Source organism: Camelina sativa, chromosome 14 (assembly GCF_000633955.1).
Source record: "Camelina sativa cultivar DH55 chromosome 14, Cs, whole genome shotgun sequence".
Classification (NCBI taxonomy): Eukaryota; Viridiplantae; Streptophyta; class Magnoliopsida; order Brassicales; family Brassicaceae; genus Camelina; species Camelina sativa.
Window position 1 is genome coordinate 28,594,927 of NC_025698.1, and position 23,553 is coordinate 28,618,479.

At 36.2% G+C, this 23,553-nt stretch overlaps 7 protein-coding genes across 8 annotated transcripts; 2 read left to right on the forward strand and 5 right to left on the reverse strand.

Moving 5' to 3' along the window:
- LOC104742725 (protein CURVATURE THYLAKOID 1C, chloroplastic) lies at positions 2,166-3,220 on the reverse strand. Its single transcript, XM_010463759.2, has 5 exons — positions 2,916-3,220; positions 2,732-2,818; positions 2,585-2,647; positions 2,464-2,501; positions 2,166-2,381 (listed from the first exon to the last, which is right to left on the reverse strand). The coding sequence occupies exons 1-5, from the start codon at positions 3,141-3,143 to the stop codon at positions 2,327-2,329; spliced, it is 471 nt and encodes a 156-aa protein (XP_010462061.1). The 5' UTR covers positions 3,144-3,220; the 3' UTR covers positions 2,166-2,326.
- LOC104742727 (photosystem I reaction center subunit VI-2, chloroplastic) lies at positions 3,396-4,229 on the forward strand. The gene is made up of 3 exons (XM_010463761.1): positions 3,396-3,574; positions 3,669-3,795; positions 3,892-4,229. Exons 1-3 carry the CDS (start codon positions 3,444-3,446, stop codon positions 4,069-4,071), a joined length of 438 nt encoding a protein of 145 aa, XP_010462063.1. The 5' UTR covers positions 3,396-3,443; the 3' UTR covers positions 4,072-4,229.
- LOC104742726 (rop guanine nucleotide exchange factor 11-like) lies at positions 4,162-6,437 on the reverse strand. The gene is made up of 6 exons (XM_019235369.1): positions 6,134-6,437; positions 5,911-6,027; positions 5,584-5,813; positions 5,236-5,499; positions 4,819-5,139; positions 4,162-4,725 (listed from the first exon to the last, which is right to left on the reverse strand). Exons 1-6 carry the CDS (start codon positions 6,435-6,437, stop codon positions 4,333-4,335), a joined length of 1,629 nt encoding a protein of 542 aa, XP_019090914.1. The 3' UTR covers positions 4,162-4,332.
- On the reverse strand, positions 7,258-8,154 carry LOC109128820 (dynein light chain LC6, flagellar outer arm-like). Its single transcript, XM_019235888.1, has 2 exons — positions 7,650-8,154; positions 7,258-7,554 (listed from the first exon to the last, which is right to left on the reverse strand). The coding sequence occupies exons 1-2, from the start codon at positions 7,785-7,787 to the stop codon at positions 7,405-7,407; spliced, it is 288 nt and encodes a 95-aa protein (XP_019091433.1). The 5' UTR covers positions 7,788-8,154; the 3' UTR covers positions 7,258-7,404.
- LOC104742729 (protein disulfide isomerase-like 1-5) lies at positions 11,988-15,029 on the forward strand. The gene is made up of 12 exons (XM_010463763.2): positions 11,988-12,701; positions 12,812-12,941; positions 13,029-13,194; positions 13,295-13,413; positions 13,524-13,604; positions 13,691-13,780; positions 13,884-13,955; positions 14,052-14,120; positions 14,223-14,303; positions 14,400-14,534; positions 14,604-14,660; positions 14,778-15,029. The coding sequence occupies exons 1-12, from the start codon at positions 12,172-12,174 to the stop codon at positions 14,874-14,876; spliced, it is 1,629 nt and encodes a 542-aa protein (XP_010462065.1). The 5' UTR covers positions 11,988-12,171; the 3' UTR covers positions 14,877-15,029.
- LOC104742728 (ras-related protein RABG3d) lies at positions 14,905-16,534 on the reverse strand. The gene is made up of 7 exons (XM_010463762.2): positions 16,358-16,534; positions 16,228-16,254; positions 16,030-16,129; positions 15,682-15,828; positions 15,511-15,591; positions 15,270-15,415; positions 14,905-15,173 (listed from the first exon to the last, which is right to left on the reverse strand). Exons 1-7 carry the CDS (start codon positions 16,408-16,410, stop codon positions 15,107-15,109), a joined length of 621 nt encoding a protein of 206 aa, XP_010462064.1. The 5' UTR covers positions 16,411-16,534; the 3' UTR covers positions 14,905-15,106.
- Positions 20,713-23,146, reverse strand: LOC104742732 (proline-rich receptor-like protein kinase PERK15). Of its 2 annotated transcripts, XM_010463764.2 has the most exons (8): positions 22,714-23,137; positions 22,284-22,640; positions 22,113-22,199; positions 21,967-22,037; positions 21,816-21,892; positions 21,575-21,725; positions 21,329-21,490; positions 20,713-21,236 (listed from the first exon to the last, which is right to left on the reverse strand). In XM_010463764.2, exons 1-8 carry the CDS (start codon positions 23,045-23,047, stop codon positions 20,937-20,939), a joined length of 1,539 nt encoding a protein of 512 aa, XP_010462066.1. In that variant the 5' UTR covers positions 23,048-23,137; the 3' UTR covers positions 20,713-20,936. The 2 variants fall into 2 exon arrangements, with proteins under 2 accessions (XP_010462066.1, XP_019091854.1); XM_019236309.1 differs by lacking the exon at positions 20,713-21,236 and having other exon boundaries at positions 21,336-21,490; positions 21,571-21,725; positions 22,714-23,146.

The window sequence follows — 23,553 nt, forward strand, 5'->3', positions numbered from 1 at the left end:
CAACTCTCCAAAGCATTTTGATGTTGCTTGTCGATGACGAAAACACCTTTTAGTAACAGGACATGTATGAATATCTATGTAATTTCGTACCTTAAACTGAGAAGATCTTCTAATCGTTGATGCACGGATCCTCCAAGAACAACCAGGGACATAACAATTCAACACTAGCAAAGTTTTCGTAGACTTGATGGTTGTATAATCAAAATTCTGAAAAATTGTGATCATACGTAACTTAAACTGCAACTCTTCCTTACTATCATATATTTGCCCTACCCATATACGCTCAAGATTCTGTGTAGTGGTGTTTAGACCTTCTAAACCTCGAATCATTTGCTTTTCGATCTTACCACTAAAAGACATATCTGAAGAAGACGCTTCATTACCATCAATTGAACGACAATAATATTTGTCTTCGTCGAATTCAGCAAATGTAAGACTTTTTTTCTCATCACCACCACATCCAGAAATTATACCACTTTGGACCTCTTCGTCACAAACATTGTATTGTAAACAACTTTCGACTTCCTCTTCACCACATCCATTAAGAGTGCCACTTTTTTCCTCATCTATACAATATCCATCAAGAGTGCCACTTGTTTCATCATTGTTTTTAGTTTCCTGTAAAATAAAAGAATTTGATTAGTAAAGTGAATCAAGAATTATGGAGCATGAAAAGAAATACTACCAAACAAGTCTGCTAAAATTAATATTAGAAGTCTCCCAAAACACAGAATACCGTCCACAAACTAACTACAAGTTGGCAGACTAACTTGACAAAATCTATTTAAGAAGTCTACCAAAAATGCGAAGAATTCACAGAAGTCTACATGTATCTCCGCAGACTAACTATAAGTCTAACAAACTATTTTTTTGAAGTCTACCAAAAATGCGAAGACTTCACCGAAGTCTATGAATTTCCGTAGACTAACTATAAGTCTGGCAAAATATATTTTTGAAATCTACCAAAAAAGAGAAGACTTCACCGAAGTCTATGAATTTCCCTAGACTAACTATAAGTCTGACAACATATATTTTTGAAATCTTCTAAAAAAGAGAAGACTTCACCGAAGTCTATGAATCTCCGTAGACTAACTATAAGTTTGACAAAATATATTTTTGAAATCTACTAAAAAAGAGAAGACTTCACTGAAGTCTATGAATCTCCATAGACTAACTATAAGTCTGACAAAATATAATTTTGAAATCTACTAAAAAAGAGAAGACTTCACCGAAGTCTATGAATCTTCGTAGACTAGCTACTAAATCTGCTGATTATCTATAGACTTATAGTAAATTTGATGATAAATCCAAATCTACCAAAAAACGCAGACTTTGGAAGAGCTCATCTTCACTAAGTCAGCCAAAACATGGCAGACTAATTAAACTTTTCATATTCCACATCAATAAAACTTCTAGAAGAGTTACCTCCATCTCGATGATCGTTGAATACTGGAGATTAAGGTTACAGTTGCGTTTGTTATTCACCATTGATTGTATTCAAAAATCCTACAAACCAAAATCTTATTAATTAAAATTCTCATACAATATGCAATATAACACTGAATCATAGTCAAACTAATTTTTTAATACAAACAGAAGGTTTAGTGACATGGTCGAAGATGAACAGAAGCTTACCGTTTCCACTTCAATGATTAACCAATGGTTTTGATGTACTTAAAATTGCAGAAGATGAACAGTGGATATCATGGTCGAAGGTTGAAAATGACTGACTATGTCAAACGTTTCATCTTTTGAAAAAATATTTCCTTTTTCATTTGATTCACTTATTAAATTGTTTCCTTTATTAATTTCATTTTTTTAATATTTCCTAATTTAAATTTTGTTTTCAAATAATATTCTGAACATTTAATGTAATATTTTATATGTGATTATTACAATATTTATGTAGTTAGGAAGGAAAATGAATAATATGTGGAGGGATAATATGGTAAAAATGTACTTTACAAATCTTTTAAAATCTTAATAGGTTAGTTTAGTTGTTTCTAATAAATTCTAGGTTATTATAGCAAATCTCCCAAAAAAAGTTTTCTAAACCAATCTTTTATCCTTTTTTATTATTCTATGAAGAAATGAAATCTTTCCACTATTTGATCATTAAATCTTCCATTCATGCTAAACCATATTTTTAGTGTCCGACTTCGATATCTCATATATGAAATGATTGATTTGCTCACAACCAAAACCCACAAATACAGTATTTACAGGTTTCAAACACATGAAATTATTTGACTAGAAACAACAACCCTGTCATGTTTACAAACTTGCAAACAAATCATCTTCCAAAGATGAAGATCACACAGCGTTTTTACTTGCCAAGTACATCCGCTACTGATTTCTTGACAATTTTGGAGAGCTCCTCTCTAAAACATGAGCAGAGAAAAAAGGTTTAAAGAACAAAACTTATATTCAATTTCATAACCGCATTTCAAAACAAATACTTACCTATCCGGTTTGAACAAGAGATATCGATATGTGAACCACTGCAAAATAACGGATCGATATATATCAGAAGCTAGAAGTATCATATAATCCTTCAATACTTCTTGATGATATCAATACTTACCGTAGAGAACAAGATACCAACTAGCTCGAATCCGGTCGAGATAACAGGCAATTTGTCGATTGCCTAATGAACATACAAGAACAAGTTTGTGTGAAAAAATCTCACAACTTTAACAAAACAAAGTTTTAAGTCTTTTTAGAACTATACCGTGATGAGATTTAGTGATGCCCAGAGAGCTACAATAGCAGAAAAACTCAAACCAATAAGACCTAACCGATCTTCAGAGTTATCCCACTGAAACAATTTAGAATTCCAAAATCAAAACTAAAGTCTAAAGGCATGTATGTATACGTAATCGAGAACAGAGTAACTTAGGGTTTTAGGGACTCACAACATTCTGAATTGAACTAATGACGTCGAGATCAGTAGATGATTCTGAGCTTTCTCCACTAGCTTTCACCATAAGAGCGATGCTACTATGGTTTCGAGTTAGAGAGAATGGAGAAAGATCAATCGTACCTCGACTTAGACTAAACGGGAGTTTCTGATTCGATGTGAGATTGTATTTTCTCTGTGTGAATGACAATGGCGAAGGCAAAGTTGTAGAGATCGAAGCCATTTTTTGTAACCTGCAAACAATAAGTCAAAAACAGAGCAATAAAAATTGAAACTTTAGAGATTTGGACACAAATGACGATGAAATTTTTTTGGTTATGGATTAGAGATAGCCTTATCTTTGTATAATCCACGTGGCATGTCCCAAGTGGCATACAAAATCTCAGAGATGAAAACCCAACTCGCCACGTGTCTCAACGACATCCATCAAATGACTGAAGTTAGATTCTCCAACTATACAAATTACATCAAATCCACTCACTCACTTTGGTAACAAACGATCAACAAAGAGAGAGAGAGAGACATGGCGTCTTTTGCAACCATCGCCGCCGTACAGCCCTCCGCCGCCGTGAAAGGCCTCGGAGGCAGCTCTCTCGCCGGATCTAAACTCTTCGTCAAGCCTTCTCGCCAGAGCTTTAAACCCAAATCCACCAGGTAAAAAGTCTAAAGCTTTGAAATTCGGAATCTTGGATTGAGATTGATGAGGATTGGTATTAAAAGGATGTTACTCTGTGGGTTTTTTGTATAGAGCTGGTGCTGTGGTGGCTAAGTATGGAGACAAAAGTGTTTACTTTGATTTAGAAGATTTGGGTAACACAACAGGAGAATGGGATGTCTATGGATCTGATGCTCCTTCTCCTTACAACCCACTTCAGGTTTATAAAAATCTCTCAATCCTTATAAATCTATATGCTTCTTCGAATTATGAGACTTTTTGATTGTGATTCTCTTCTTTGCTTGCTTGCTTGCAGAGCAAGTTCTTTGAGACATTTGCTGCTCCTTTCACAAAGAGAGGTTTGCTTCTCAAGTTTTTGATTCTTGGAGGAGGCTCTTTGCTTACTTATGTCAGTGCCAACTCAACCGGCGATGTTCTTCCGATCAAGAGAGGTCCTCAAGAGAAGCCTAAGCTCGGTCCTCGCGGCAAGCTTTAAATTTAGCTTTTCTAAATCCTTCAAAAAAGTCAGAAGCTTTCTTCCCAATTCTGTGAACCCTTCTAATGATGATTTATGTACATTGTGTTGTTGTTAATGCTTTGTAAGCTAGTGATTCTGAGAATCAGTTATGATGAATCAATGAATTTGCATTTCAAGTCTGCTGCAATACAATGGTGCTTTGGAATCATTTCAGATTGAAAATGCATCAAAACCTACTTTTACAAGAAAAGAAAAAAAAAAGAAAGAAACCGATATGTTTCAGGAGTATCGCGCGGTAGGACTCCTCATAGTTCCAAGAGTTTCAAGATAAGAACTCTTCTTGTTGTTGTTTGTCATGATACCTGTGACTTTGGAAAACAACGGTTTCTCTCCTCCGAAATAGCTTTCTTTCTTCGTTTCGTTGTTTTTGTTATTACCCCATTGCATCACATCAGAAAGTGTTCCTGAAGCTATATCCTCTGAGAAACTTAGTCTCTCATCCTTAGGTTTCTCGTTCTCTTTCACAATATATCTGTTCTTAGAAGGTCCATTATTTGTAGGTTCTTGAGTAAGCTGATCAGCGTAAAGCACGTCTTCTATCCTCGACATCACGGTGTGAGCCAAACTCTCAAGCACTCTCGAGTAACTCTCCAATATGGCAAGTCCTACGTCCTGCAACAACCAAAAACCTAATTTTCTTGAGACCAAAAAAAAAAAAAGCACAACCAAAAAATGTATATGTGGAAGTTTGGAGCTTTTATTTACTCTGTTGAATTGAATCTTGCTGATATCGAGCGAGGATTGTGAGATTCCGGGAAACCCTTGTTTCAATAGGAGCAAGATTGTTTCAGCTCTCTCTTCAAACTGTTCTCTTTTCTCAATACTCACTGTTGATCCCCAAGGAGACTTTGTGTCCTTCTGCACCATTTTCCTCTTCCATATCACAATCGATGCTTCGATTCTGTTCTTTAGATCAAGAATCTTGTGCTCAGATGATAAGTCCATTTCAATAAGGAACTGATCTGCATCAAACATCTCTAATGTTATCATTCTGTATATCACATCTCCCAAGCTAGCTCTCCCATTCTGTTCTCATCAGCAATACACAAAAACATCATATATAAGGACCAGATCATAACATATTCTTGATGAATGTTTATTTTTTTTTTTTTATTAAATAACCTTAGGAAGTGACTCAAGGTAGCTTTCAGGAATCTCCATTTCAGACAAAACTTGAGCGTTTATGGCCATTGCAGCTTTAAGGACTTGATTCACACATTCCTTCTGGCTCAGTAGAAACCTTCTTGATATCTCAGAGAGGCCGTTGGGTGGGACTTTAACCGCCGGTAACCACCATTTCTCATCATTCCTTGAATCAGAAGAATCAGGAGAATCTTTTTTGACATAATAAAACTCATCCTGATCCTTGAATTTATCAAGACAATCCTGCAAGAGTATGAATATAAATGTGAGATTAATATATATACAAGCCTTTGATTAGTATATTTGTGCTGTTGTTCTTGTTCTTACGAGAAGCATTGCGTCGAGTTTCTTGAGAGCAGGGATGTTACAGAGAAGATCTGTTCTTTGTCTTGTTGACATGACTTCCATTGAAGTTCCATCTTTGTTGGTTTGTTGTGTTGGAGCGAATTCAACTATATGATCAGCCACAGAGATAAGCCATCCAATTTCTCTTTTCCAACGTGCTTTTCTGTCCGCCGCCATTGGCTCTAAACGCCGTTGTTCTCCAAACGCAGACGCTGCAACAACAACAACAAAAATTACAGAACTTTACATCAAACTCATGAAAACGAAACAACTTATATGAAACTGAAAGATTTAGGAACAAGAACTAACCTGCGAGATTGGTAATGGCGTTAGATAAAGCCAACGCCGACGAAACACCTTTTCCTCCTCCTGACATATCTTCTCCAAGAAGCAATTTCGAAAATTTCTCTTTCATTTGCTCCAAGGCTGCAATAACAAACAACATAATCTTTGATTTTTGCCCTAACTTGTAGTCCAAAAAAACAGGGTTTAACTTGCAACACAAGAAACCTAGAAGATATAATGATTTTACCTGCTTGTAATTGTGCCTCCATGGATTCCGATGAAGGGACCCTCGGAAGCTTGTCGCTGCGGTTACGGGTTACACCCCCTAGAGGCAAAGACGGTCGGTCAACGCTACTATTCATCCCAGGTTGACTCCTAAACATCATCTTGTCATAATCACCATCTTCCAAATTATCCGAACCATCCATCCTCATTGCACAATCTGAGCTCCAGCTTTTAACATGTCTAGGAGCTGAGTTTTCGTTCATGTTCTTGAAATGATACAATCTTGATTTGTAGCTCTCATGTTCTTGGTCCATTACTTTTACCATTTACTAATCAAAACAATTTAAAAAATGAAAAGATTTATGTGTGTTTTGAAATCTCTTTTTAATATCTTTTGTCTTTCTCTTCGTGTAATAAAGAGGAGTTTTAGGAGATATTGGAGAAGAAAACAAATCAAACTTAATTAACCAAAAAACCGGTGTTTGATTATTCAGACTTAGCAAATACAGAACACCATTATTTGACTTCTGTTAATAATGGTTTTTAGTTTAACCTTGATTATTTTAGTATCTATTTATGATTCGTTGTCCATAACCATAAACAAGTGAAAATGTGGTCAGATTGTTTAGGGAGAAAAAGGAGAATATATATTTTTTTTAATTTTCTTGGAATGTTTTTACTATTTATAAATGGATACTTGGTGGAATGTGGGCTGCACGTTACTAGAAATTTGTATTTCTCCACACACACACAAATTAAAACAAATCATTAAGGAGGACATGTTACTACGTACCCTTATCTGTAATCATTGTTCTTTATTTCTTGTTGTGTTTTTTTTTTCTTCTTCTTAAAGAACTCTGTTTCTCTACTAAATAAGGGATTATGTGTGATAGTATATTTTCCTCAAATTTTCCCCTTCTCTGAATATTTTATCAAAGTAATATATATATATATATATATAATCAAATTATGCATGCTAATGATGGATTAGTCTATTAACTTCTCTACTGAGAGTGGATTATTTTGTTCTTTTTTTTTTTTTTTTTAACTTTGTTGGATTCCAAAATAGAATATAGAAAAAATCTTGTGCATTACACTTTTATTGATCACAAAAGCAAACACATGTAACAAATAAAAGATCTCACATCATTGAATCAACTTCCACTCTTGGGTCTATTTACAGACTTAGAATTCAAACAAAGCTACGATCTTCATATAGGTCTTACAAAGTTGATTTTCATAGAAACAAAAGGAGGAAAAAAAAGCATCCGCATGATTAGTAGGGTTGTGTAATTAAGGAGTAGAAGAAGCGCCTTTAAAGATGAGGAACTTAAGTTTCTCCAATTGAAAATAGATAAAAGTCCCTTGAGAATGTGTGAAGAAACACCCAAAATTTGATCCCACCACACACTGCCATCCACTCCCATATATCTCATCAAACTCCTGAATTCATCATCACACAACAAACAAAAATAAACCAATATGATTATTATGACTTAGAATTGGAGTTAAAGAAAAATGGTATACGTATACCAAACCTTCTTGATGTGACCAGCAATGGCTTTACAGTCAAAGACATCATAAAGATCAAGAGCTTGGGAAGCAAAAGACATTGCTTGCATCTGCATTTTCACTGGCATATCTGAATCTTCCACCATGGCTTTGCCTTCCAACATCTTCTCAATCTCTCTCTCTCTCAGTCTCTCTCTCTCTTTCAATAACTCAAAACGTTTTTCAGTTTCTCTTGTGAGAAAGAAGACAAGGGAAAGCTCTGGATCTTTATAGACAGAAAAAGACACAAAATGAGAAAAGATTCCTTCAAGATCTAATCTAATCAAGAAAACCCATCCATACGAAGATAAATAATGTCTCCTCTTTGAGAAAAATTGTGTGGGAAAATGTGCCTAAACTTTTTCTTTGTCGTCTTCTCTTCACTCGGTTTAGATGTCAATTACTTCCTCACGGGTTCTTGGAATCAAATTCTTTCTTTTTTTTTTTTGGATTCGAAGTTCTTCCAACAAGAACGATAAATATTAGTATGACTATTCAAAAAAGAAATGCACGAACGAGCGAGCAACAACTGTTCTTTAAATTTAGTCAGAAAAAGTTGATAATTTCTAAGATGACGGAACTGATTAAAGCCAAATTTGATAATTGCAAGATTTTAAAAAGGAAATGGACAGTATGGAAAAGAGTATAATAAAAAAGGTGTAGTGACTCATTTGAGTAAAAATATATGTGCCTCTCTCTTACGTGTATCCAAGTATTTTTGTCTTAGACCATTTAAATGGATAACGATGAAGAGGTGCCTACTTAAATTAGTTAAACAGATAACATGTGAAAATCTGTGATTAGCTAACGCTTCCACAAAATTCGGAGAAATTGTCGATGTGGCATTTGGGTTCCACAAAATCTGTGATTAGCTAACCCATCTTAAAATTCTAAAAAAAAAAATTAATGCATATGACGAGTTTGATTTTCTTATGACTCGTTGGATTATTGAATTAGGAAATGCAAATGCAACTACTGTACCATGCTTAACTTTTAGTGGCAAAAATAAATCTCGTATTGAAGTTATTTTATAGTTTGATTTCTAAAAACAGTAAAAACACAAATTTTAGTTTAGTAAAATACACTACGTACCATCATAAGGTATTGCCACAACATTTTGAATTGATTGAAATGTTTTTTTTTTTGACAATAAAGTAAGAAGATTAAATCAAACAAGCCAACAAAGTACGGAATTGTGCGAACATGTCGCGCAAAATTATCCGTTTTACCGTTCTGAGAGCGCAAGACGTAGACTAAGAAAAAGAAGCAAATTCCTCTTTATCCGCCTAGATGTCCTTCAAATAAGGTGTAAAGGCTGGCCACTCGGAAGGCGAAGACACCATCTTCACTAAGTCGGAGCAGTCGATGAGGAAAACGACAGATTGATAATCTGTCCCAATCATACAGCGCATAGCCCAGACAAGGGCTTCAATCTCGGCATGAAGAGGGGAGAGAATACGGCGAAGGTTGGCAGCTCCCATAGTAGGGGCGTCACCATAAGGTGACGTGCAGAACCACCATCTACCCGCATAGCGATCCGTTGCTTTCCAAGAACCATCTACAAAACAAATATAACTCGACAAAGACCTAGGAACCACTAATCCCCTACTTTCACAGGGAACAACCTCAATGTTAATATCCGATGCTAATGCCATATCCTCTATCTGAGCCAGAGCCCATGCTTTTGCCTCATCCTCCGCTAGCCGCAAAATTGCAAGGGGGTCTGAATCCAGATTACTGAAAAGTTTATCATTGCGCGCTTTCCAGATATACCACATAATCCAGGGAAAAAATTTCTATGTTGGAACATTTGTAAACCGCCAAAAGAGAAAATCCATGTTTGTGAAAACTGACTCCAACGGGAAAACACCCAAGGCTGTCGGGACCTGCGACAAAGCCCAAACCTGTCTAGCTGGCGGACATTCAAAGAGGGTATGATTAATTGTCTCCTCCCGAAAACCACAAAGGCCACACGTGGCATCACAACTCATACCACGTTTCCGTAGATTAGCTGTAACCGTCACACAACCCGAAAGCACTTGCCACATAAAATGACGAAGTTTTGGTGGACACCTAATTTTCCACACAAAGGTCTGAAGAGGTACGATGTCCGGACCAAATACTTTCGGCTCAGCAGGAGCCGTCATATTTGAACAAAAAATATAGTACCCTGATTTTACCGAATATTTACCAGACTTAGTAAAATGCCGTCCCAGCGAATCCGGTTTATCTGGCTGTCGCAAAGGTAAGGCAGAAACTATAGCAACATCTTCCGGTACAAACGTAGCCATAAGTTGAGCCATATCCCAGGAATTAGAACTCCTCTCAATAAGATTTGTAACTCAGAGCAGCGGATCAGAAAGCGACCCTGTGCTCAGTGTTGGTCTCGAGGATGGAGCAGGGATCCATGAGTCAGTCCATACAGAAATGGAAGCACCAGATCCTACCCGTTTAATAAGTCTTTTATTAACCAGAGAGCGAGTAGAAACTATACTCTGCCACCCATAAGACGGGAGTAAGATTTAATTGGATCCAAAGGATCAGAATGCCGATAGTATCGGCCTTTAAACACCCGTGCAAAAAGTGAATCTGGTACTGTGATCAAATGCTAGAGCTGCTTTGCCAGCAGAGCGGTGTTATAATCATCCAAGCACCGGAAGCCCAAACCCCCTGCATCTTTACCACTACACAATTTATCCCATGCCACCTAGTGTAACCCTCGTGATTGTCCAGAGGAGCTCCACCAAAAATTAGAAATTGCACTAGTCAACTTCCTCGTAACCGTCTTAGGTAGTCGAAAGCACGACATTACAAAAGTAGGAACAGTCGTAGCAACGGACTTGATCATTACCTCCTTGCCGCCTTTTGATAAAAGCCTAGTCGGCCACCCACTTGCTCGTGCTTGCAATATGTCCTGAACGAACGAAAAGATTTTTGTCTTAGCCCCGCCCAAGCTTTCCGGGATACCTAAGTAAGATCCCATACCACCCAAATTTGTGATCCCCATAACCCCTTTTAACTCTTCCCTGAGACCATTATCCACCTTGTGTCCAAACTGGACCGAGGATTTCTGAAAATTGATTTGTTGGCCAGAAACTCGTTCATACATCCTAAGGATCCCTAATACCACCTCCACATTGCTTCTTCGTGGCACGATATAAAAAGAGACTGTCATCCGCAAATAAGAGATGAGAAATGACGGGGCTAGCAGTCGAAACCTTGATACCAGTAAGAAGTTTCATCCGTTCTGCTTTCCGAAAATGTGCAATAAGCACCTTCGTACAAAGAATAAAGAGATAAGGAGACAAAGGATCCCCTGACGCAACCCCCGACAAGGAATAATGGATCTATATGCCTTACCATTAATCAAGACCTTATATTGAACCGACTTTTCACAACACATAATCCAGGATATCCACTTGTCACAAAAGCCGAACTGCCTGAGCAAATGTTCGACAAAAGACCACTCTACCCGGTCATTTGCCTTACTCATATCCGTTTTTATAGCCATGAACTTCCCCTTATAAGAGGGGGGTTGGTTCATAGGCCATGAAACATTTCCTGGACAATCAAAATATTATCTGATATTAAGCGACCCTCTACAAACGCCGATTGTGTTTCCGAGATGAGAGATGGTAATATAGTTCGTAGTCGCTGGCACATAACCTTAGATATAATTTTATAACCAACGTTGCATAGGCTAATAGGCTGTAACTCCGTCATCCTCGTCGGCTTATCCACTTTTGGGATAAGACATATGTTTGTCACATTTAGCCTTTTGTGGAATTCCCCATTGCGCAATAAGGAATTAACCAACAACGCTAGATCTGCTTTAACCGTAGCCTATGCTTTCTGGTAAAAAAGGGCAGTCATCCCATCCGGTTTCGGAGCTTTATCCGGATGCATCATGAACAATGCATGTATAATCTCGTGTTCGGTAACCTCTAGAGTTAAAAATTTATTTGTCTCTAGAGAAACAGATGACTTAACCTCGTCTTACATTACCGCAAATTCCGAAGGGTCCGAGGATGTGAATAAATCCTGAAAATAAAAGACTGCAATATTTTGAATATTACTTTCCTCTGTTGTCCAATTACCATGCTGGTCATAAAAACCAACAATACGATTCCGAACTCGTCGTTATTTTGTCTAAGCATAAAAATAGCTAAAAAAATATTTCAATCAAAAAAAGCAGAATTATTTATTATTATTTCAAACTTTGCATAACTAAAGTCTAAACTGTTATATATTAGTATTCTTAGTCAAAAAATTCCACTATCTTCTTTTATCAATTTCTTTGCAAAAAAAGCAACAAAATATTTTATTTTTCTTTATTTTGTTTTGACTAACAAACACCTACAATAACACATGTGGAGTCTTCTTGGCTCCCGCCGTTAAACCAGGTGAGATTTTAAAGCTTTTTATTTTTCATTTGACGACGATCTCTTCTCTTCTCCGATCAAACCCTCTTCAAATTCCGACGAAGAAAAAGAAAAACCCAAAATCCCAATGTCGTTAATTTCAAAACCCACTTCAAAAGTCTCCACCTTTACCTTCATCCTCCTCTTACTCCTCAGTTTCGTAATCATCGTCGCGTATTCATCACCCGACTCCAATGTCGAAGCAAACGAACCCGGATCCGGATCCGGATCCGATGACGATCTTGAACAGCTTCTAGCAGTAGACGAGCAATTACAAGAAGATCATCGACCTGAGCAACAATCTGAAGCCAAAACAGTGAGTAAAGCTCAGAGGATCGTACTCGAACTCAATGGTGACAACGCCAAACGATTGATCGATGGGAACGAGTTCGTGATGGTTCTAGGTTACGCGCCTTGGTGTGCGAGAAGCGCTGAGCTTATGCCGAGATTCGCCGAGGCTGCGACGGCTTTGAAAGAGATTGGTAGTTCGATTTTGATGGCTAAGATCGATGGCGATAGGTATTCCAAGATCGCGTCTGAGTTTGAGATTAGGGGCTTCCCAACTCTTCTTCTCTTCGTTAATGGCACTTCTCAGACTTACAATGGCGGATCTTCTGCGTAAGTTATCCCCAATTTTAGCTTTCTTTGTTGTGACTTTCTATGTCTGAGGTTCGAATCTGGCTTTAGTGAAAAAGTTCTGATTTTGAGGTTTATGAGATATGTTTCAGAGAGGATATAGTCATCTGGGTGCAAAAGAAGACTGGTGCACCAATCATTACAGTTAATACAGTTGATGAAGCTCAGAGTTTTTTGAAGAAGTATCATACTTTTGTTCTTGGTCTGTTTGAGAAGCTTGAGGTATTTGGATACTGAAACTGTACATTTGAAATTGTGTAGCTTGTTTTGGAATGTAAGTGTTGATATGTGTGTTGTGTGTTTGCGTAGGGTTCTGAACATAACGAATTCGTTAAAGCTGCAAAATCAGATGACGAAATCCAGTTTGTAGAAACAAGCAATAGCGATGCTGCGAAACTTCTCTTTCCTGACCTTAAAACCAAAAATGGCTTCATTGGTATGGTTAAAACTGAGGCTGAAAGGTATACTGTATATGGTAAGCTTGCTGCTGATTTGGAAGACCTCTCTTGTTATTATCATATCTTTTTTCTTCCTATATATATCTTGAGAAGCGGTAACACGAGTCTGCAATGCAGATGGATCTTACAAGATGGAGAAGATATTGGAGTTTCTAGGCAGCAACAAGTTTCCTTTGATTACAAAATTGACTGATACCAATACTGTTTGGGTTTACTCTAGTCCTGTTAAGCTTCAGGTTAGAAGCTTTTGTGATTTCATTTTGTATCTGCTACCAGTTTTAGTTGTACCGTTGTTTGCTTTTTGGTTATGTTTTAATAATTCTGCTTTTTTTGCATCCTTTGTTAGGTTATGCTCTTCTCCAAGGCTGATGATTTTCAGAAACTTGCTCAGCCTCTTGAAGACATTGCAAGAAAATTTAAATCGAAGGTAATTCTCTGATACTGAATTTTGAAAGATTAGACAGATTTAGTCTTTAGAATCTTATCTTTAACTGCTTATTCTTATTCTTGCAGCTGATGTTTATATATGTCGATATAACAAATGAGAACCTTGCCATGCCGTTCTTGACCTTATTCGGAATAGAAGATGCAAATAAAACTGTTGTAAGTTTCAGATACTTGTTTCAGTCTGCGTGATTGACACTTAGTGATCTACTGATGATAAAGCTACAAACAGATGTGATTAATCCACATTTTTCTTCGACAGGTTGCTGCTTTTGATAACAACCTGAACTCCAAGTATTTGCTTGAATCAGATCCAACACCAAACAATATAGAAGTACGAATTTGTTTTGCCTTTTCGACTTGTTCCTTTCAAATATTCATATACTGTGGAAACTGATTCATGTGATCCTCTTCTCGATCTGCAATTTAGGAGTTTTGTTCAGGACTTGCTCATGGAACTGTTTCACGTTACTATAGGTCAGAGCCACTTCCAGATAATGTGAGTGTGACTTTTCATGTTCTTTTTGGGTTATATTATTGAGTTTGAAGAGACTTGGAACATATACAAGCTAAAGATTAAATAACCTGGTGAAATCTGCAGGAAAATGCAAGTATAGTGACTGTGGTAGGAAAGGCTTTTGATGAGTTGGTGTTGAACAGCCACGAGAATGTTCTTCTTGAGGTTAGTAATCCTGATTAGCCTCTCTACTAAACCAAACAATTTATACATTGACATCAACATTGAAAACATGGATCTTGTGGGGAAAAACTAAAACAGGTACATACACCGTGGTGTGTGAAGTGTGAGGCACTAAGCAAACAAGTCGAGAAATTGGCTAAGCATTTCAAAGGCTTTGAGAATCTTGTTTTTGCAAGAATTGATGCATCTGCAAATGAGCATACTAAACTACAGGTGAATCAAAATCTTTCCCTGCAACAAAACTGACAAGCGCGAGCTAATCTTATTGATCGTTGATGACAGGTCGATGATGAATATCCGATGATCTTGCTATACAAATCTGGTGAAAAGGAGAAACCAGTAAGAACCATTTTGAAAAAGCTCACTTTCTCTCAATCCCTTTTCTACTTCATTACTTTTGTTTATGCTCAGTTATAAGCTTTCTACAAAGTGTAACTTACCCGTTTTGATCTGCAGTTAAAGCTATCAACGAAATTGAGCGCCAAGGACATGGCTGTTTTTATCAATGAAGAGTTGAAACCAAAGGATGGGTCTGCTGCTAAAGATGAATTGTAGTCAAGTTTGAGGAAATACAGACATAAGAGACAGAAAGATTATAGATGATAATTTTTGTAACACATTACATGATTTTGATTTTGATATTGTGTGGAACCCAATTCGTTACAATCTGTAACTCAATGAATATTGAAATTACATTTCCAGAAGTTATATTGTATGGTACAAAATCAAATGTGCCAAAGAAAAACGAAATGTAGGTATACTCTGCAACAAACTTATGCTGGATTTTAGCATTCACACCCTGTTGATCTTTGTTGCTGACCTCCAGCAACATCAATGGTGTCAGGAAGGTACCTGACGAGATATCAGAAAAGAAAGTTACAAGATAAGACTTTAACGAATGAAGAAGTGATGCAAATTTGGCAGAAAGAAGTGAGTGTGTGTTCTTACGGTTCTTCTTCAGGTTCATTCTTGAAAGCATTTTTGGTTATGCATTCGAAAGCTGCATCCACATTGAACCCTTCTTTGGCAGAAGTCTCAAAGTAAGGAATGTTTCCTTTAGACGCACACCATGCCTTTGCCTTCTTCTCAGAAACCTGACAATACGCAACAACTTTTAGCATAACCAAACTCTATAGATACTCAAGGGTATTTCATGAAATGTGGATGAACAAGATAACATCTCACTCACCACTCGGCTCTTGCCACCATCAACATCAGTCTTGTTCCCCAACACGACAAAGGGGAAGTTTTCAGGATCTGAAGGACTTGCCTACACAATGTCACAGTAAAGACGAAGAAACATCTTAGATACTCCCAACTTCTATATCAACGAATATGGTTAGAAGAAGGTTTATTATACCTGAATCAAGAACTCTTCCCTCCAGTTATTAAGATTATCAAAAGACTTCATAACATTGACATCATACACAAGAACACAACAATCCGCTCCTCTGTAAAACGCAACTCCCAAACTTTGGAATCTTTCTTGCCCAGCAGTATCCCAAATCTGTATACATCAAAAGATTCAAAACATATACTATATTTGTATCATTCTCCTAAGAAACACCCACAAAGCAAGATTTTAACTTTTGCCTGCTTTAGAAACCCAAAAAGTTTAAAACCTAAGAAAGATCCAATCAGAATATTCCAAGAATACGTTTGAATCATTCAAACAAACAATAAAGAGACATAAGAACACAGATTGTACCTGTAAAGTGAAGATTCTGTCATCAATTTGAACCTCTTTAGTTAAAAAATCTGCTCCAATCGTTGCTTTATACTGATTACTAAATTTGCGATTCACAAACCTAAAACACGAAACCTCAAATCAATCCAAAACAAATTAAAGATTTTATCAAAAAAACATTACAAGTAAAAAAGAGACATATAGATCTAGAAAACATACTGATTCATCAACGAAGTCTTCCCAACTCTGGCCACAAGAAACAACAACGGATCAAAATAATGAACAAATCAAATCTATGTAAAAAAAAAAAAAAAATGTAGGAATCGAAGAGATGTTGAAAAAAGTGTACCCGCTGTCACCAAGAATGATAACCTTAAGAAGAACTCTACGGCGAGAAGACATTGATGGAATTTGAGCTTATTTTGATTTTTCTTATGACCGAAGAAACTGTCTCCTCTCTTCTTTCGTGTGATTCAGGTTGAGAGAAAGCGAAATTGCAGAAAGGAAAATAAAAACAATATTCGCTAAATAACAGCATGGTACACTATTTTAAATCTTTTTGTTTCCTACACTACCCTTCCTTTATTTAGTCATCTTCACTAATCTTATTCTATAACAAACAAAAATTCAAAAGTAATTAGTATTTATGCTAAAGAAATCTTGAAATGGTCTAATGGGTCTAATTATGTTATGTCGGTCTAATGGGTCTAATTATGTTTACTTTTTCATTTTTTTTTTGAAGTACCATTGACTGATATAGTAATAATACTAGATTAAGATCCGTGCTTATTTATTTATATTGTAATTTTTATATAAAATAAAAATTATGTGATTGTTTTTAAATATTTTTTTGGATAAAACATCTTATATAATAAAGTAAGGTTAACTCTTAACTTTGCAGTAGAGAGTGACATTTGGCAAAACATAATCATCAATATAATCTATTTTCCATTAAATTATAATCTTCAATATAATCTATTTTCCAAAAAATTATATAATCTACTTTGAAAATATAAGTAAGATTTACCCTTAACTTTGCACTAGAAAGTGACATTTGGCAATCATAATCTCCAATGTAATCTATTTTTTATTAGTCTTCAATATAGTATATTTTCCATTAAAATAAAATTAAATAACAAAAAGATATAATCTATTTTTAAAATATAATCTTCAATATAATCTATTTTTCATTAAATCAAAATTAAATAACAAAAATTGTATAATTTACTTTTAAAATATAAGTAAGGTCCACTCTTAACTTTGCACTAGAAAGTGACATTTGGCAAACATAATCTTCAATATAATCTATTTTCTATTAAATTATGATAATCTCTAATATAATCTATTTTTCATTAAATTAAAATTAAATAACAAAATTTATATCTCCATTTCTCCACAATATGCATTAAGCATTGTGTTTAAGTTACAAAAAACAACTAGCAAACTTTAAAAACGCATATAAGAATTATTCAACTATAAATACAATATAGATAGTATAATAACTACATTGTATATACGTTACATAATAATTTTCCAAAATCTGCATTGTTACGTTACAAATAAGTACAATACAATCAAGGAGAACTAACACCATTGCTGAACGAAGTTGCTAACAAAGTTGATGAGAGTGTTAGTGACACTATTCAATTTAAAGAAATACCACCAGATGCTTAACAAATTGATCAACCCCTTCATCAATCTCAATGTAAGCTCATGAATTCTTATACATTTTAATGGACTAACTTGACTTATCTATGTGTATGTGGTAAAGTTTTGAGTACAAAACCTCTATAAGGAAGATTACAACTTATCTATGGAGGAAGATTACAACTTATCAAGTCGGTCCTCATGAGCATCACCAACTTTTGGTCCTCTGCTTTCCGGTTGCCAAGTAAATGCATGAAAGAAATAGAGAAACTCTGCTCTGCTTTCTTTTGGAGCGGCCCTGATCTCATACTCATAATGCAAAAGTCTCTTGGCTAGATGTTTGTCTGCCTTACTGTGAGGGTGGATTAGGCTTAAGGCCATTAAAGGAGATGAATACTATATGTGGACTTAAACTCATTTGGCGCCTCCTCCCCATAACATCTCTATGGGGGCAGTGGGTTCACACTTATCTGATCCGCAACAACTCTTTTTGGGAAGTTATCGCCTCACCCTCTCAGGGTTCTTGGATGTGGCGTAAACTACTTAAGCTTCGAGAGTTAGCAAAAACGTTCCACTGTAAACAAATAAGAGATGGGGAAACCACTTCTTTTTGGTATGACAGCTGGTCTTCAATGGGAAGTTTATTCGATCTCTTAGATGACATGGGCAGTATCGATCCTGGCATCTCCAAACACGAGACAGTGGCATCAGTTATGCTAACCCACAGGACAAGAAGACATAGAGTGGATGTTTTAAATAGGGTGGAATCCGAAATTGTTTATGCGAAACATAAATAGCAGCCGCACACAGCTGACATGCACCTCTGGAAATGGCGATCAGGCTTCAAACCTAAGTTCTCAACTAGGGACACCTGGAATTAACTGCGTACAGCAAAACCCGAATGTACTTGGGCGAAGGGTGTTTGGTTCTCGAAATCTACACCAAAGTTTGCTTTTATCACGTGGCTGGGAAAACTTAACAGACTTTCGACGGAAGATCGTCTGCTGAAGTGGAATGCTAGTGTTGATTCCTCATGTTCTTTCTGCAACACACCACTGGAAACAAGAAACCACATCTTTTTCCAATGTCCGTATTCTCATCAAGTCTTGAGCAAGCTCTCTGACGGTTTACTTGGCACCCACGCGACAGCGGATTGAGACGAACTCAGGCTACTCATTACATACTCAACCATCAGCAAGAGTTCTCTGCTCCTTCTGCGATACTTATTTCAGGTCAGGGTATACTCCCTATGGCTCGAGCGTAACAGCCGTAAATATGGCGAGAATCCCCTCTCTGTAGAGCGACTAGGGCAAAGGATCGATAAAACTATTCGGAACAAACTTCTTCTCCTTTTGAACTCCGGGCACCGAGATTTTGAAGATATCTTAGTGCTCTGGTTCTCCACCAGAACATAAGGTTTAATTTCAATGTATTAGAGTTTGTTTAGATTCAAAAACGTTACATATGTTGTAAAGAACCGGTTTTTTTGATGAATAAAATTTGGGGAATTGGCAAAACTAACCAAGAAAAAAACAAAAATCAATTATCTAACTACAGTAACCATATACTTATTATATTGCCTATATAAACTATACTATATACAATATTACCCCTACCCCTACCATCACAATCACTCTCACCCTATACCATCGCCATTCCACCTTCTTACCACCACCACCTTTTCCGGACCATCGCCACCTTCGTCGGACCACCACCGCCGGTCGCCGGACCATCACCGCCGGTCGCCGGACCACCACTTCCGGTCGCCGGTATCCGGACCTCCACCGCCGGTCACCGGATCTCCACCGCCGGTTGCCGGACCGCTGCTACCGGTCGCCGAACCACCACTGCCGATCGTCGGACCACCTCCACCCTCCATAATTACCTTTACCAGCAAAACACTAAAATAGTAATTTTATCCTCTTTTCCTAAATTTTAAAAATTATATGCTATTTATTTAATTTGATTTGTGATTTTGGTTATTGGGCAAATTGACCCATAAAATTTTACATTCATTAGAAAAAGAAAAAAAAAACTCTAGAAGAGGAAGGGGATGATGTAAGAATCAATACCAATATTGATTTGGAGATGACTGACACAAGAAATAGTATACGAGATGGTACGAGAAGCGGAGCGAGCGTCATGGAGCTAACCAAGTACTTGGAGGAGCTAGGATTTTATATTCATCAACAACATACATACTTTGGAGACCTTGACCGAGATACATCACTTCATCATCGGATTAGCTTCAAGTATCATCTAGAAACCTCACTTTCTGGCCATTTCCTTCACGTACAAGACCAATTCGCTTATCAAGGAGAATTTCAGCCAAACAACGTATGGGTTAGCCCAAGAATGAACCATTCCACCTCATTAAATCATCACTATATAAAAAAAAATAATTTAATAGATATTAATTATTTCTAAAGAACAATATTACTAAAACTTAAATATTTTATAAATTAAACAATTTATATTTGTTTTTAAAAATTCAACTTATGTTATATCCGGAAATAAAACTATTTTTCTAATTATAATAAATAATATGATAATTTATTTATTTCATAAAATAGAATTATATATATAAATGAGAGGTGAAGTATAATGATAATTAACAAATTAATCTGTTAAGTTAGGTATCAAAATTTTTTATTTGATGAATAATTTAATAAAGAAAATTAATATGGTAAGTTAGATGATATGATTCTTTAGAATATTCTCTTTAAGATTTTATGTACAACATATTTATAACTAATTAATCTATCAATTAATGTATAACCTATTTGTAACCAACTTATTAAAATTATATAGTCTACAAAACAATGTTGTGTGGTTACATTTTATTACAAAGAGGATTCCTTACACCCCATGTTTCTAAAAGTATATATTTTTGTATAAATATATGAAGGGATTTCATTTACAATTAACAAAGTCATTAGTGTTCTTTTTTCTTCAAAATTACATGGATAACCCCAAAATAAAATGATCATGCTTTTTTAAAAAATGGTTCTCTATCATAGAGAAGACTCAAATTATATATCAAGGCAAAAAATAATAAAGAATCATAAAAATATCTTCACAGTTCACTTCACACCATACTAAAAAAAAATAATATTCACGTGCAAATTCAGGCAGTTTTGATTAGAGCCACACACATGAATTTAAAAGTTTTCGCGTGTTATGAATAATAAATGTGTTTACACCTAAATAAACCTAACCCCCAAAATGCTTAGTCACTTTACTATTTTTAGTAATCTACTACCAAGAAGAATCCTTTGTTTTTAGGTTATTGTCTCGTTCGTTTTCTTCTCCGGTTCGATCTCTTGTGTTGTACGGTTGCCTTCGGTGATGCTAGATGAGCCTGATGGGTTCTGACCGTTGTGGCTAGTCAAAACGCTGCATTCGCTACTACCAAACGTCTGGCTTTCATATGCCATTTTCTTGAATTTCTTCAAGTCTTCTTTGTATTGTGTTGAGCTATAATCTGAGCTCCCATCTAAGCTGTAAATAGTGCTGTGTCCTGGAGCAGATCCTTCTGTAAGGTCATCTATCGATATGTTTCCTTCAAATGCTCGAACTATCTGCAAGTGTGTCCAAAGAGCAATCACCACAAGATTTTTATCCTAGTTCGAGGTGAAAAATGTTGCAAAAACGTTTCAGTTTGATGTAGTACCTGGCTCATTTTTGGCCGGCGTTTTGCTGAATGACGGACACTAGCAGCAGCGCAAGCAACCATTCTCGTCATTTCGCTGATGTCAAACTCATCCTCTAATCTCGGGTCAACAAGACCGTCAAAGCTACCACCATTTAGAGCTTGTATCATCAAAGGTTTTGCCTATTGCATGGAGGGTTAAATTTAGAAGCTTATTAAAAAGTTGAGGGTTTGGTGCTAATGAAGGTAAAAACAAGATTTACCAACCCAATCAACAATGCTATCATCATCTGCAAAAGGCTGCGAGTTATCAACAGGTCGACGCCCGGTTATCAATTCGAGAAGCACTACTCCAAATGAGAAAACATCTGATTTATCAGTGAGTTTCCCTGAAGAAGCATATTCAGGAGCCAAGTAACTGCATCAAAACCATAAGAAAAGAAGTTCAAGAGAGCGTTATAAGTTGTCTATAATTTGATGATTACGTAGAGAAAAGAGCGTTTCATACCCGAATGTTCCCATAATCCGAGTGGAGACATGAGTATCAGTGTCTAAAGAAGACCTGGCCAGTCCAAAATCTGCTAACTGATGAAGAATCAAGTTCAACCTTATAAGTAGCTCACTTGAAAACATATAATCTTTACTAGTTTTTGAAGTACCTTTGCCTCATAGCTATGGTCAATCAGAATATTTGCAGCCTTCACATCCCGGTGTATTGTTTTAGGTTTACCTGAAACAAACCGAATCTCTTTGACACCAAAAGATAAATAAAAACACTTCAGAAACAAGTTCGAACATTACTTACAGTCTTCATGTAAGTATGACAATCCTTTAGCTGCACCCAAAGCAATCTTCATCCTCTTTGTCCACTCCATTACAGGTCTCCCTTTCTCTACAAACATCACCATAGTCTTAAAACAAAACCCACACAAACCATATAATCATAACTATTAAACCAAGTAAAAGAGCTCATCACCGTGCAAATGAAACTCGAGAGTCTTGTTAGGCACAAACTCATAAACAAGCAGTCTCTGAGAGCCAGTAATACAATAACCAAGAAGAGAAACAAGATGCCTGTGATTAACTCTGCTAATAGTCTGTATCTCAGCTTGAAACTCGCGTTCGCCTTGTCCACTCCCAGCTTTAAGCTGCTTAATAGCAACCTCAGTTCCATCAGCAAGAACTCCTCTATGAACATAACCAAACCCACCTTGTCCAATAAGGTTACTGTCGGAGAAATCACTAGTTGCTTTAGACAAATCTTCATATGTAAACAAGTTCTGTCCAATCTCTGATGAACTACTTTCATGGTTCGATTGCTGAAAATTATTACCTGAATAAGAAACAGAGGAATCGAATATTAAATATAAAAAAGATTAGATTTTTTAATGAGAATTAAAAGATACCTTTGGGATCTAGTGAGTCTCCTCCATTAATGGCAGCTTCAGCATCTCTTCTCATCTTCTTCTTCTTCTTTATTTTACAGAAACAAACGAAGATACAAACTCCGATTAGAACAAGCGTAGCTCCAAAAACTGCTCCAGTGATTAGTATAGTTAATGCTGCTCTTCCCAATCTTCCGTCGTCTGATGACTCAATCGTTAAAGGAGGCGGCGAAAAAGGTCCGATGATCGATGGCTGAGACGGAGTTGTGGTTGTGTTTGGATTGGTGAAAGGAAACACCGGGTCCGGTGGAAATTGGACGGAAGGGATGCTGTTGTTTGACGGAGACGATGACATTATTAGATAGGGAAGAAGAAGAAGGTGATGATTATGATTTTGGTTTCAGGGTTTTTTTTTCACATGGAGGAACTGAGAAAGGGTGAGGAAGAAGAAGAAGGAAAAAAGGGACATGTGGTAGGTTCCACCACTAGTAGTGAGATTCTTCTTCTTTGCTGTGTTTAATTCTCTTTGTCACCATTAAAATAATAAACAACTCTTTCTTACATTTTTTTTTTCCATTTTCAGAACTAATCTATCACTAAAATCAAATAAATTTTAAATTTGACAAAAGAAATCTATTGAAATGTTAAAAATTTTACGATATATTTTTTTCTTATTTTTTATATAAATTACTATATAATTAAAACTCTTTATAATATATATATATATATATATATATTTTAATCCCCTATATAATAAAACGGAAATAAACAACATTGTTTTGTAGACTATATAATTTTATTAAATTGGTTACAAATAGCTTATAGATAAAGTTTTATATTATTTGTATAGTCTGGATTTAT

Bases quoted from the DNA above. Each gene is read 5' to 3' on its own strand.
- LOC104742729 (XM_010463763.2), top strand. From the start codon at position 12,172: ATGTCGTTAATTTCAAAACCCACTTCAAAAGTCTCCACCTTTACCTTC. The intron at 13,195-13,294 runs GTAAGCTTGCTG...TCTGCAATGCAG, and splicing joins TGAAAGGTATACTGTATATG to ATGGATCTTACAAGATGGAG. The intron at 14,535-14,603 runs GTGAATCAAAAT...CGTTGATGACAG, and splicing joins ATGAGCATACTAAACTACAG to GTCGATGATGAATATCCGAT.
- LOC104742725 (XM_010463759.2), bottom strand. From the start codon at position 3,143: ATGGCTTCGATCTCTACAACTTTGCCTTCGCCATTGTCATTCACACAG. The intron at 2,819-2,915 runs GTGAGTCCCTAA...AAATTGTTTCAG, and splicing joins TTAGTTCAATTCAGAATGTT to TGGGATAACTCTGAAGATCG. The intron at 2,648-2,731 runs GTATAGTTCTAA...TATGTTCATTAG, and splicing joins CATCACTAAATCTCATCACG to GCAATCGACAAATTGCCTGT.
- LOC109128820 (XM_019235888.1), bottom strand. From the start codon at position 7,787: ATGTTGGAAGGCAAAGCCATGGTGGAAGATTCAGATATGCCAGTGAAA. The intron at 7,555-7,649 runs GTTTGGTATACG...TGATGAATTCAG, and splicing joins TTGCTGGTCACATCAAGAAG to GAGTTTGATGAGATATATGG.
- LOC104742726 (XM_019235369.1), bottom strand. From the start codon at position 6,437: ATGGTAAAAGTAATGGACCAAGAACATGAGAGCTACAAATCAAGATTG. The intron at 5,500-5,583 runs GTAAGAACAAGA...ATACTCTTGCAG, and splicing joins AACTCGACGCAATGCTTCTC to GATTGTCTTGATAAATTCAA. The intron at 5,140-5,235 runs GTTATTTAATAA...TGATGAGAACAG, and splicing joins ACCTTGAGTCACTTCCTAAG to AATGGGAGAGCTAGCTTGGG.
- LOC104742728 (XM_010463762.2), bottom strand. From the start codon at position 16,410: ATGTCTTCTCGCCGTAGAGTTCTTCTTAAGGTTATCATTCTTGGTGAC. The intron at 16,255-16,357 runs GTACACTTTTTT...TCTTGTGGCCAG, and splicing joins ATCATTCTTGGTGACAGCGG to AGTTGGGAAGACTTCGTTGA. The intron at 15,174-15,269 runs GTAAGAACACAC...ATATCTCGTCAG, and splicing joins AATGAACCTGAAGAAGAACC to GTACCTTCCTGACACCATTG.
- LOC104742732 (XM_010463764.2), bottom strand. From the start codon at position 23,047: ATGTCATCGTCTCCGTCAAACAACAGCATCCCTTCCGTCCAATTTCCA. The intron at 22,038-22,112 runs GTAAGTAATGTT...GGTTTGTTTCAG, and splicing joins GTCATACTTACATGAAGACT to GTAAACCTAAAACAATACAC. The intron at 21,237-21,328 runs GTACTACATCAA...ACACACTTGCAG, and splicing joins GCCGGCCAAAAATGAGCCAG to ATAGTTCGAGCATTTGAAGG.
- LOC104742727 (XM_010463761.1), top strand. From the start codon at position 3,444: ATGGCGTCTTTTGCAACCATCGCCGCCGTACAGCCCTCCGCCGCCGTG. The intron at 3,575-3,668 runs GTAAAAAGTCTA...TTTTTTGTATAG, and splicing joins TTTAAACCCAAATCCACCAG to AGCTGGTGCTGTGGTGGCTA. The intron at 3,796-3,891 runs GTTTATAAAAAT...GCTTGCTTGCAG, and splicing joins CTCCTTACAACCCACTTCAG to AGCAAGTTCTTTGAGACATT.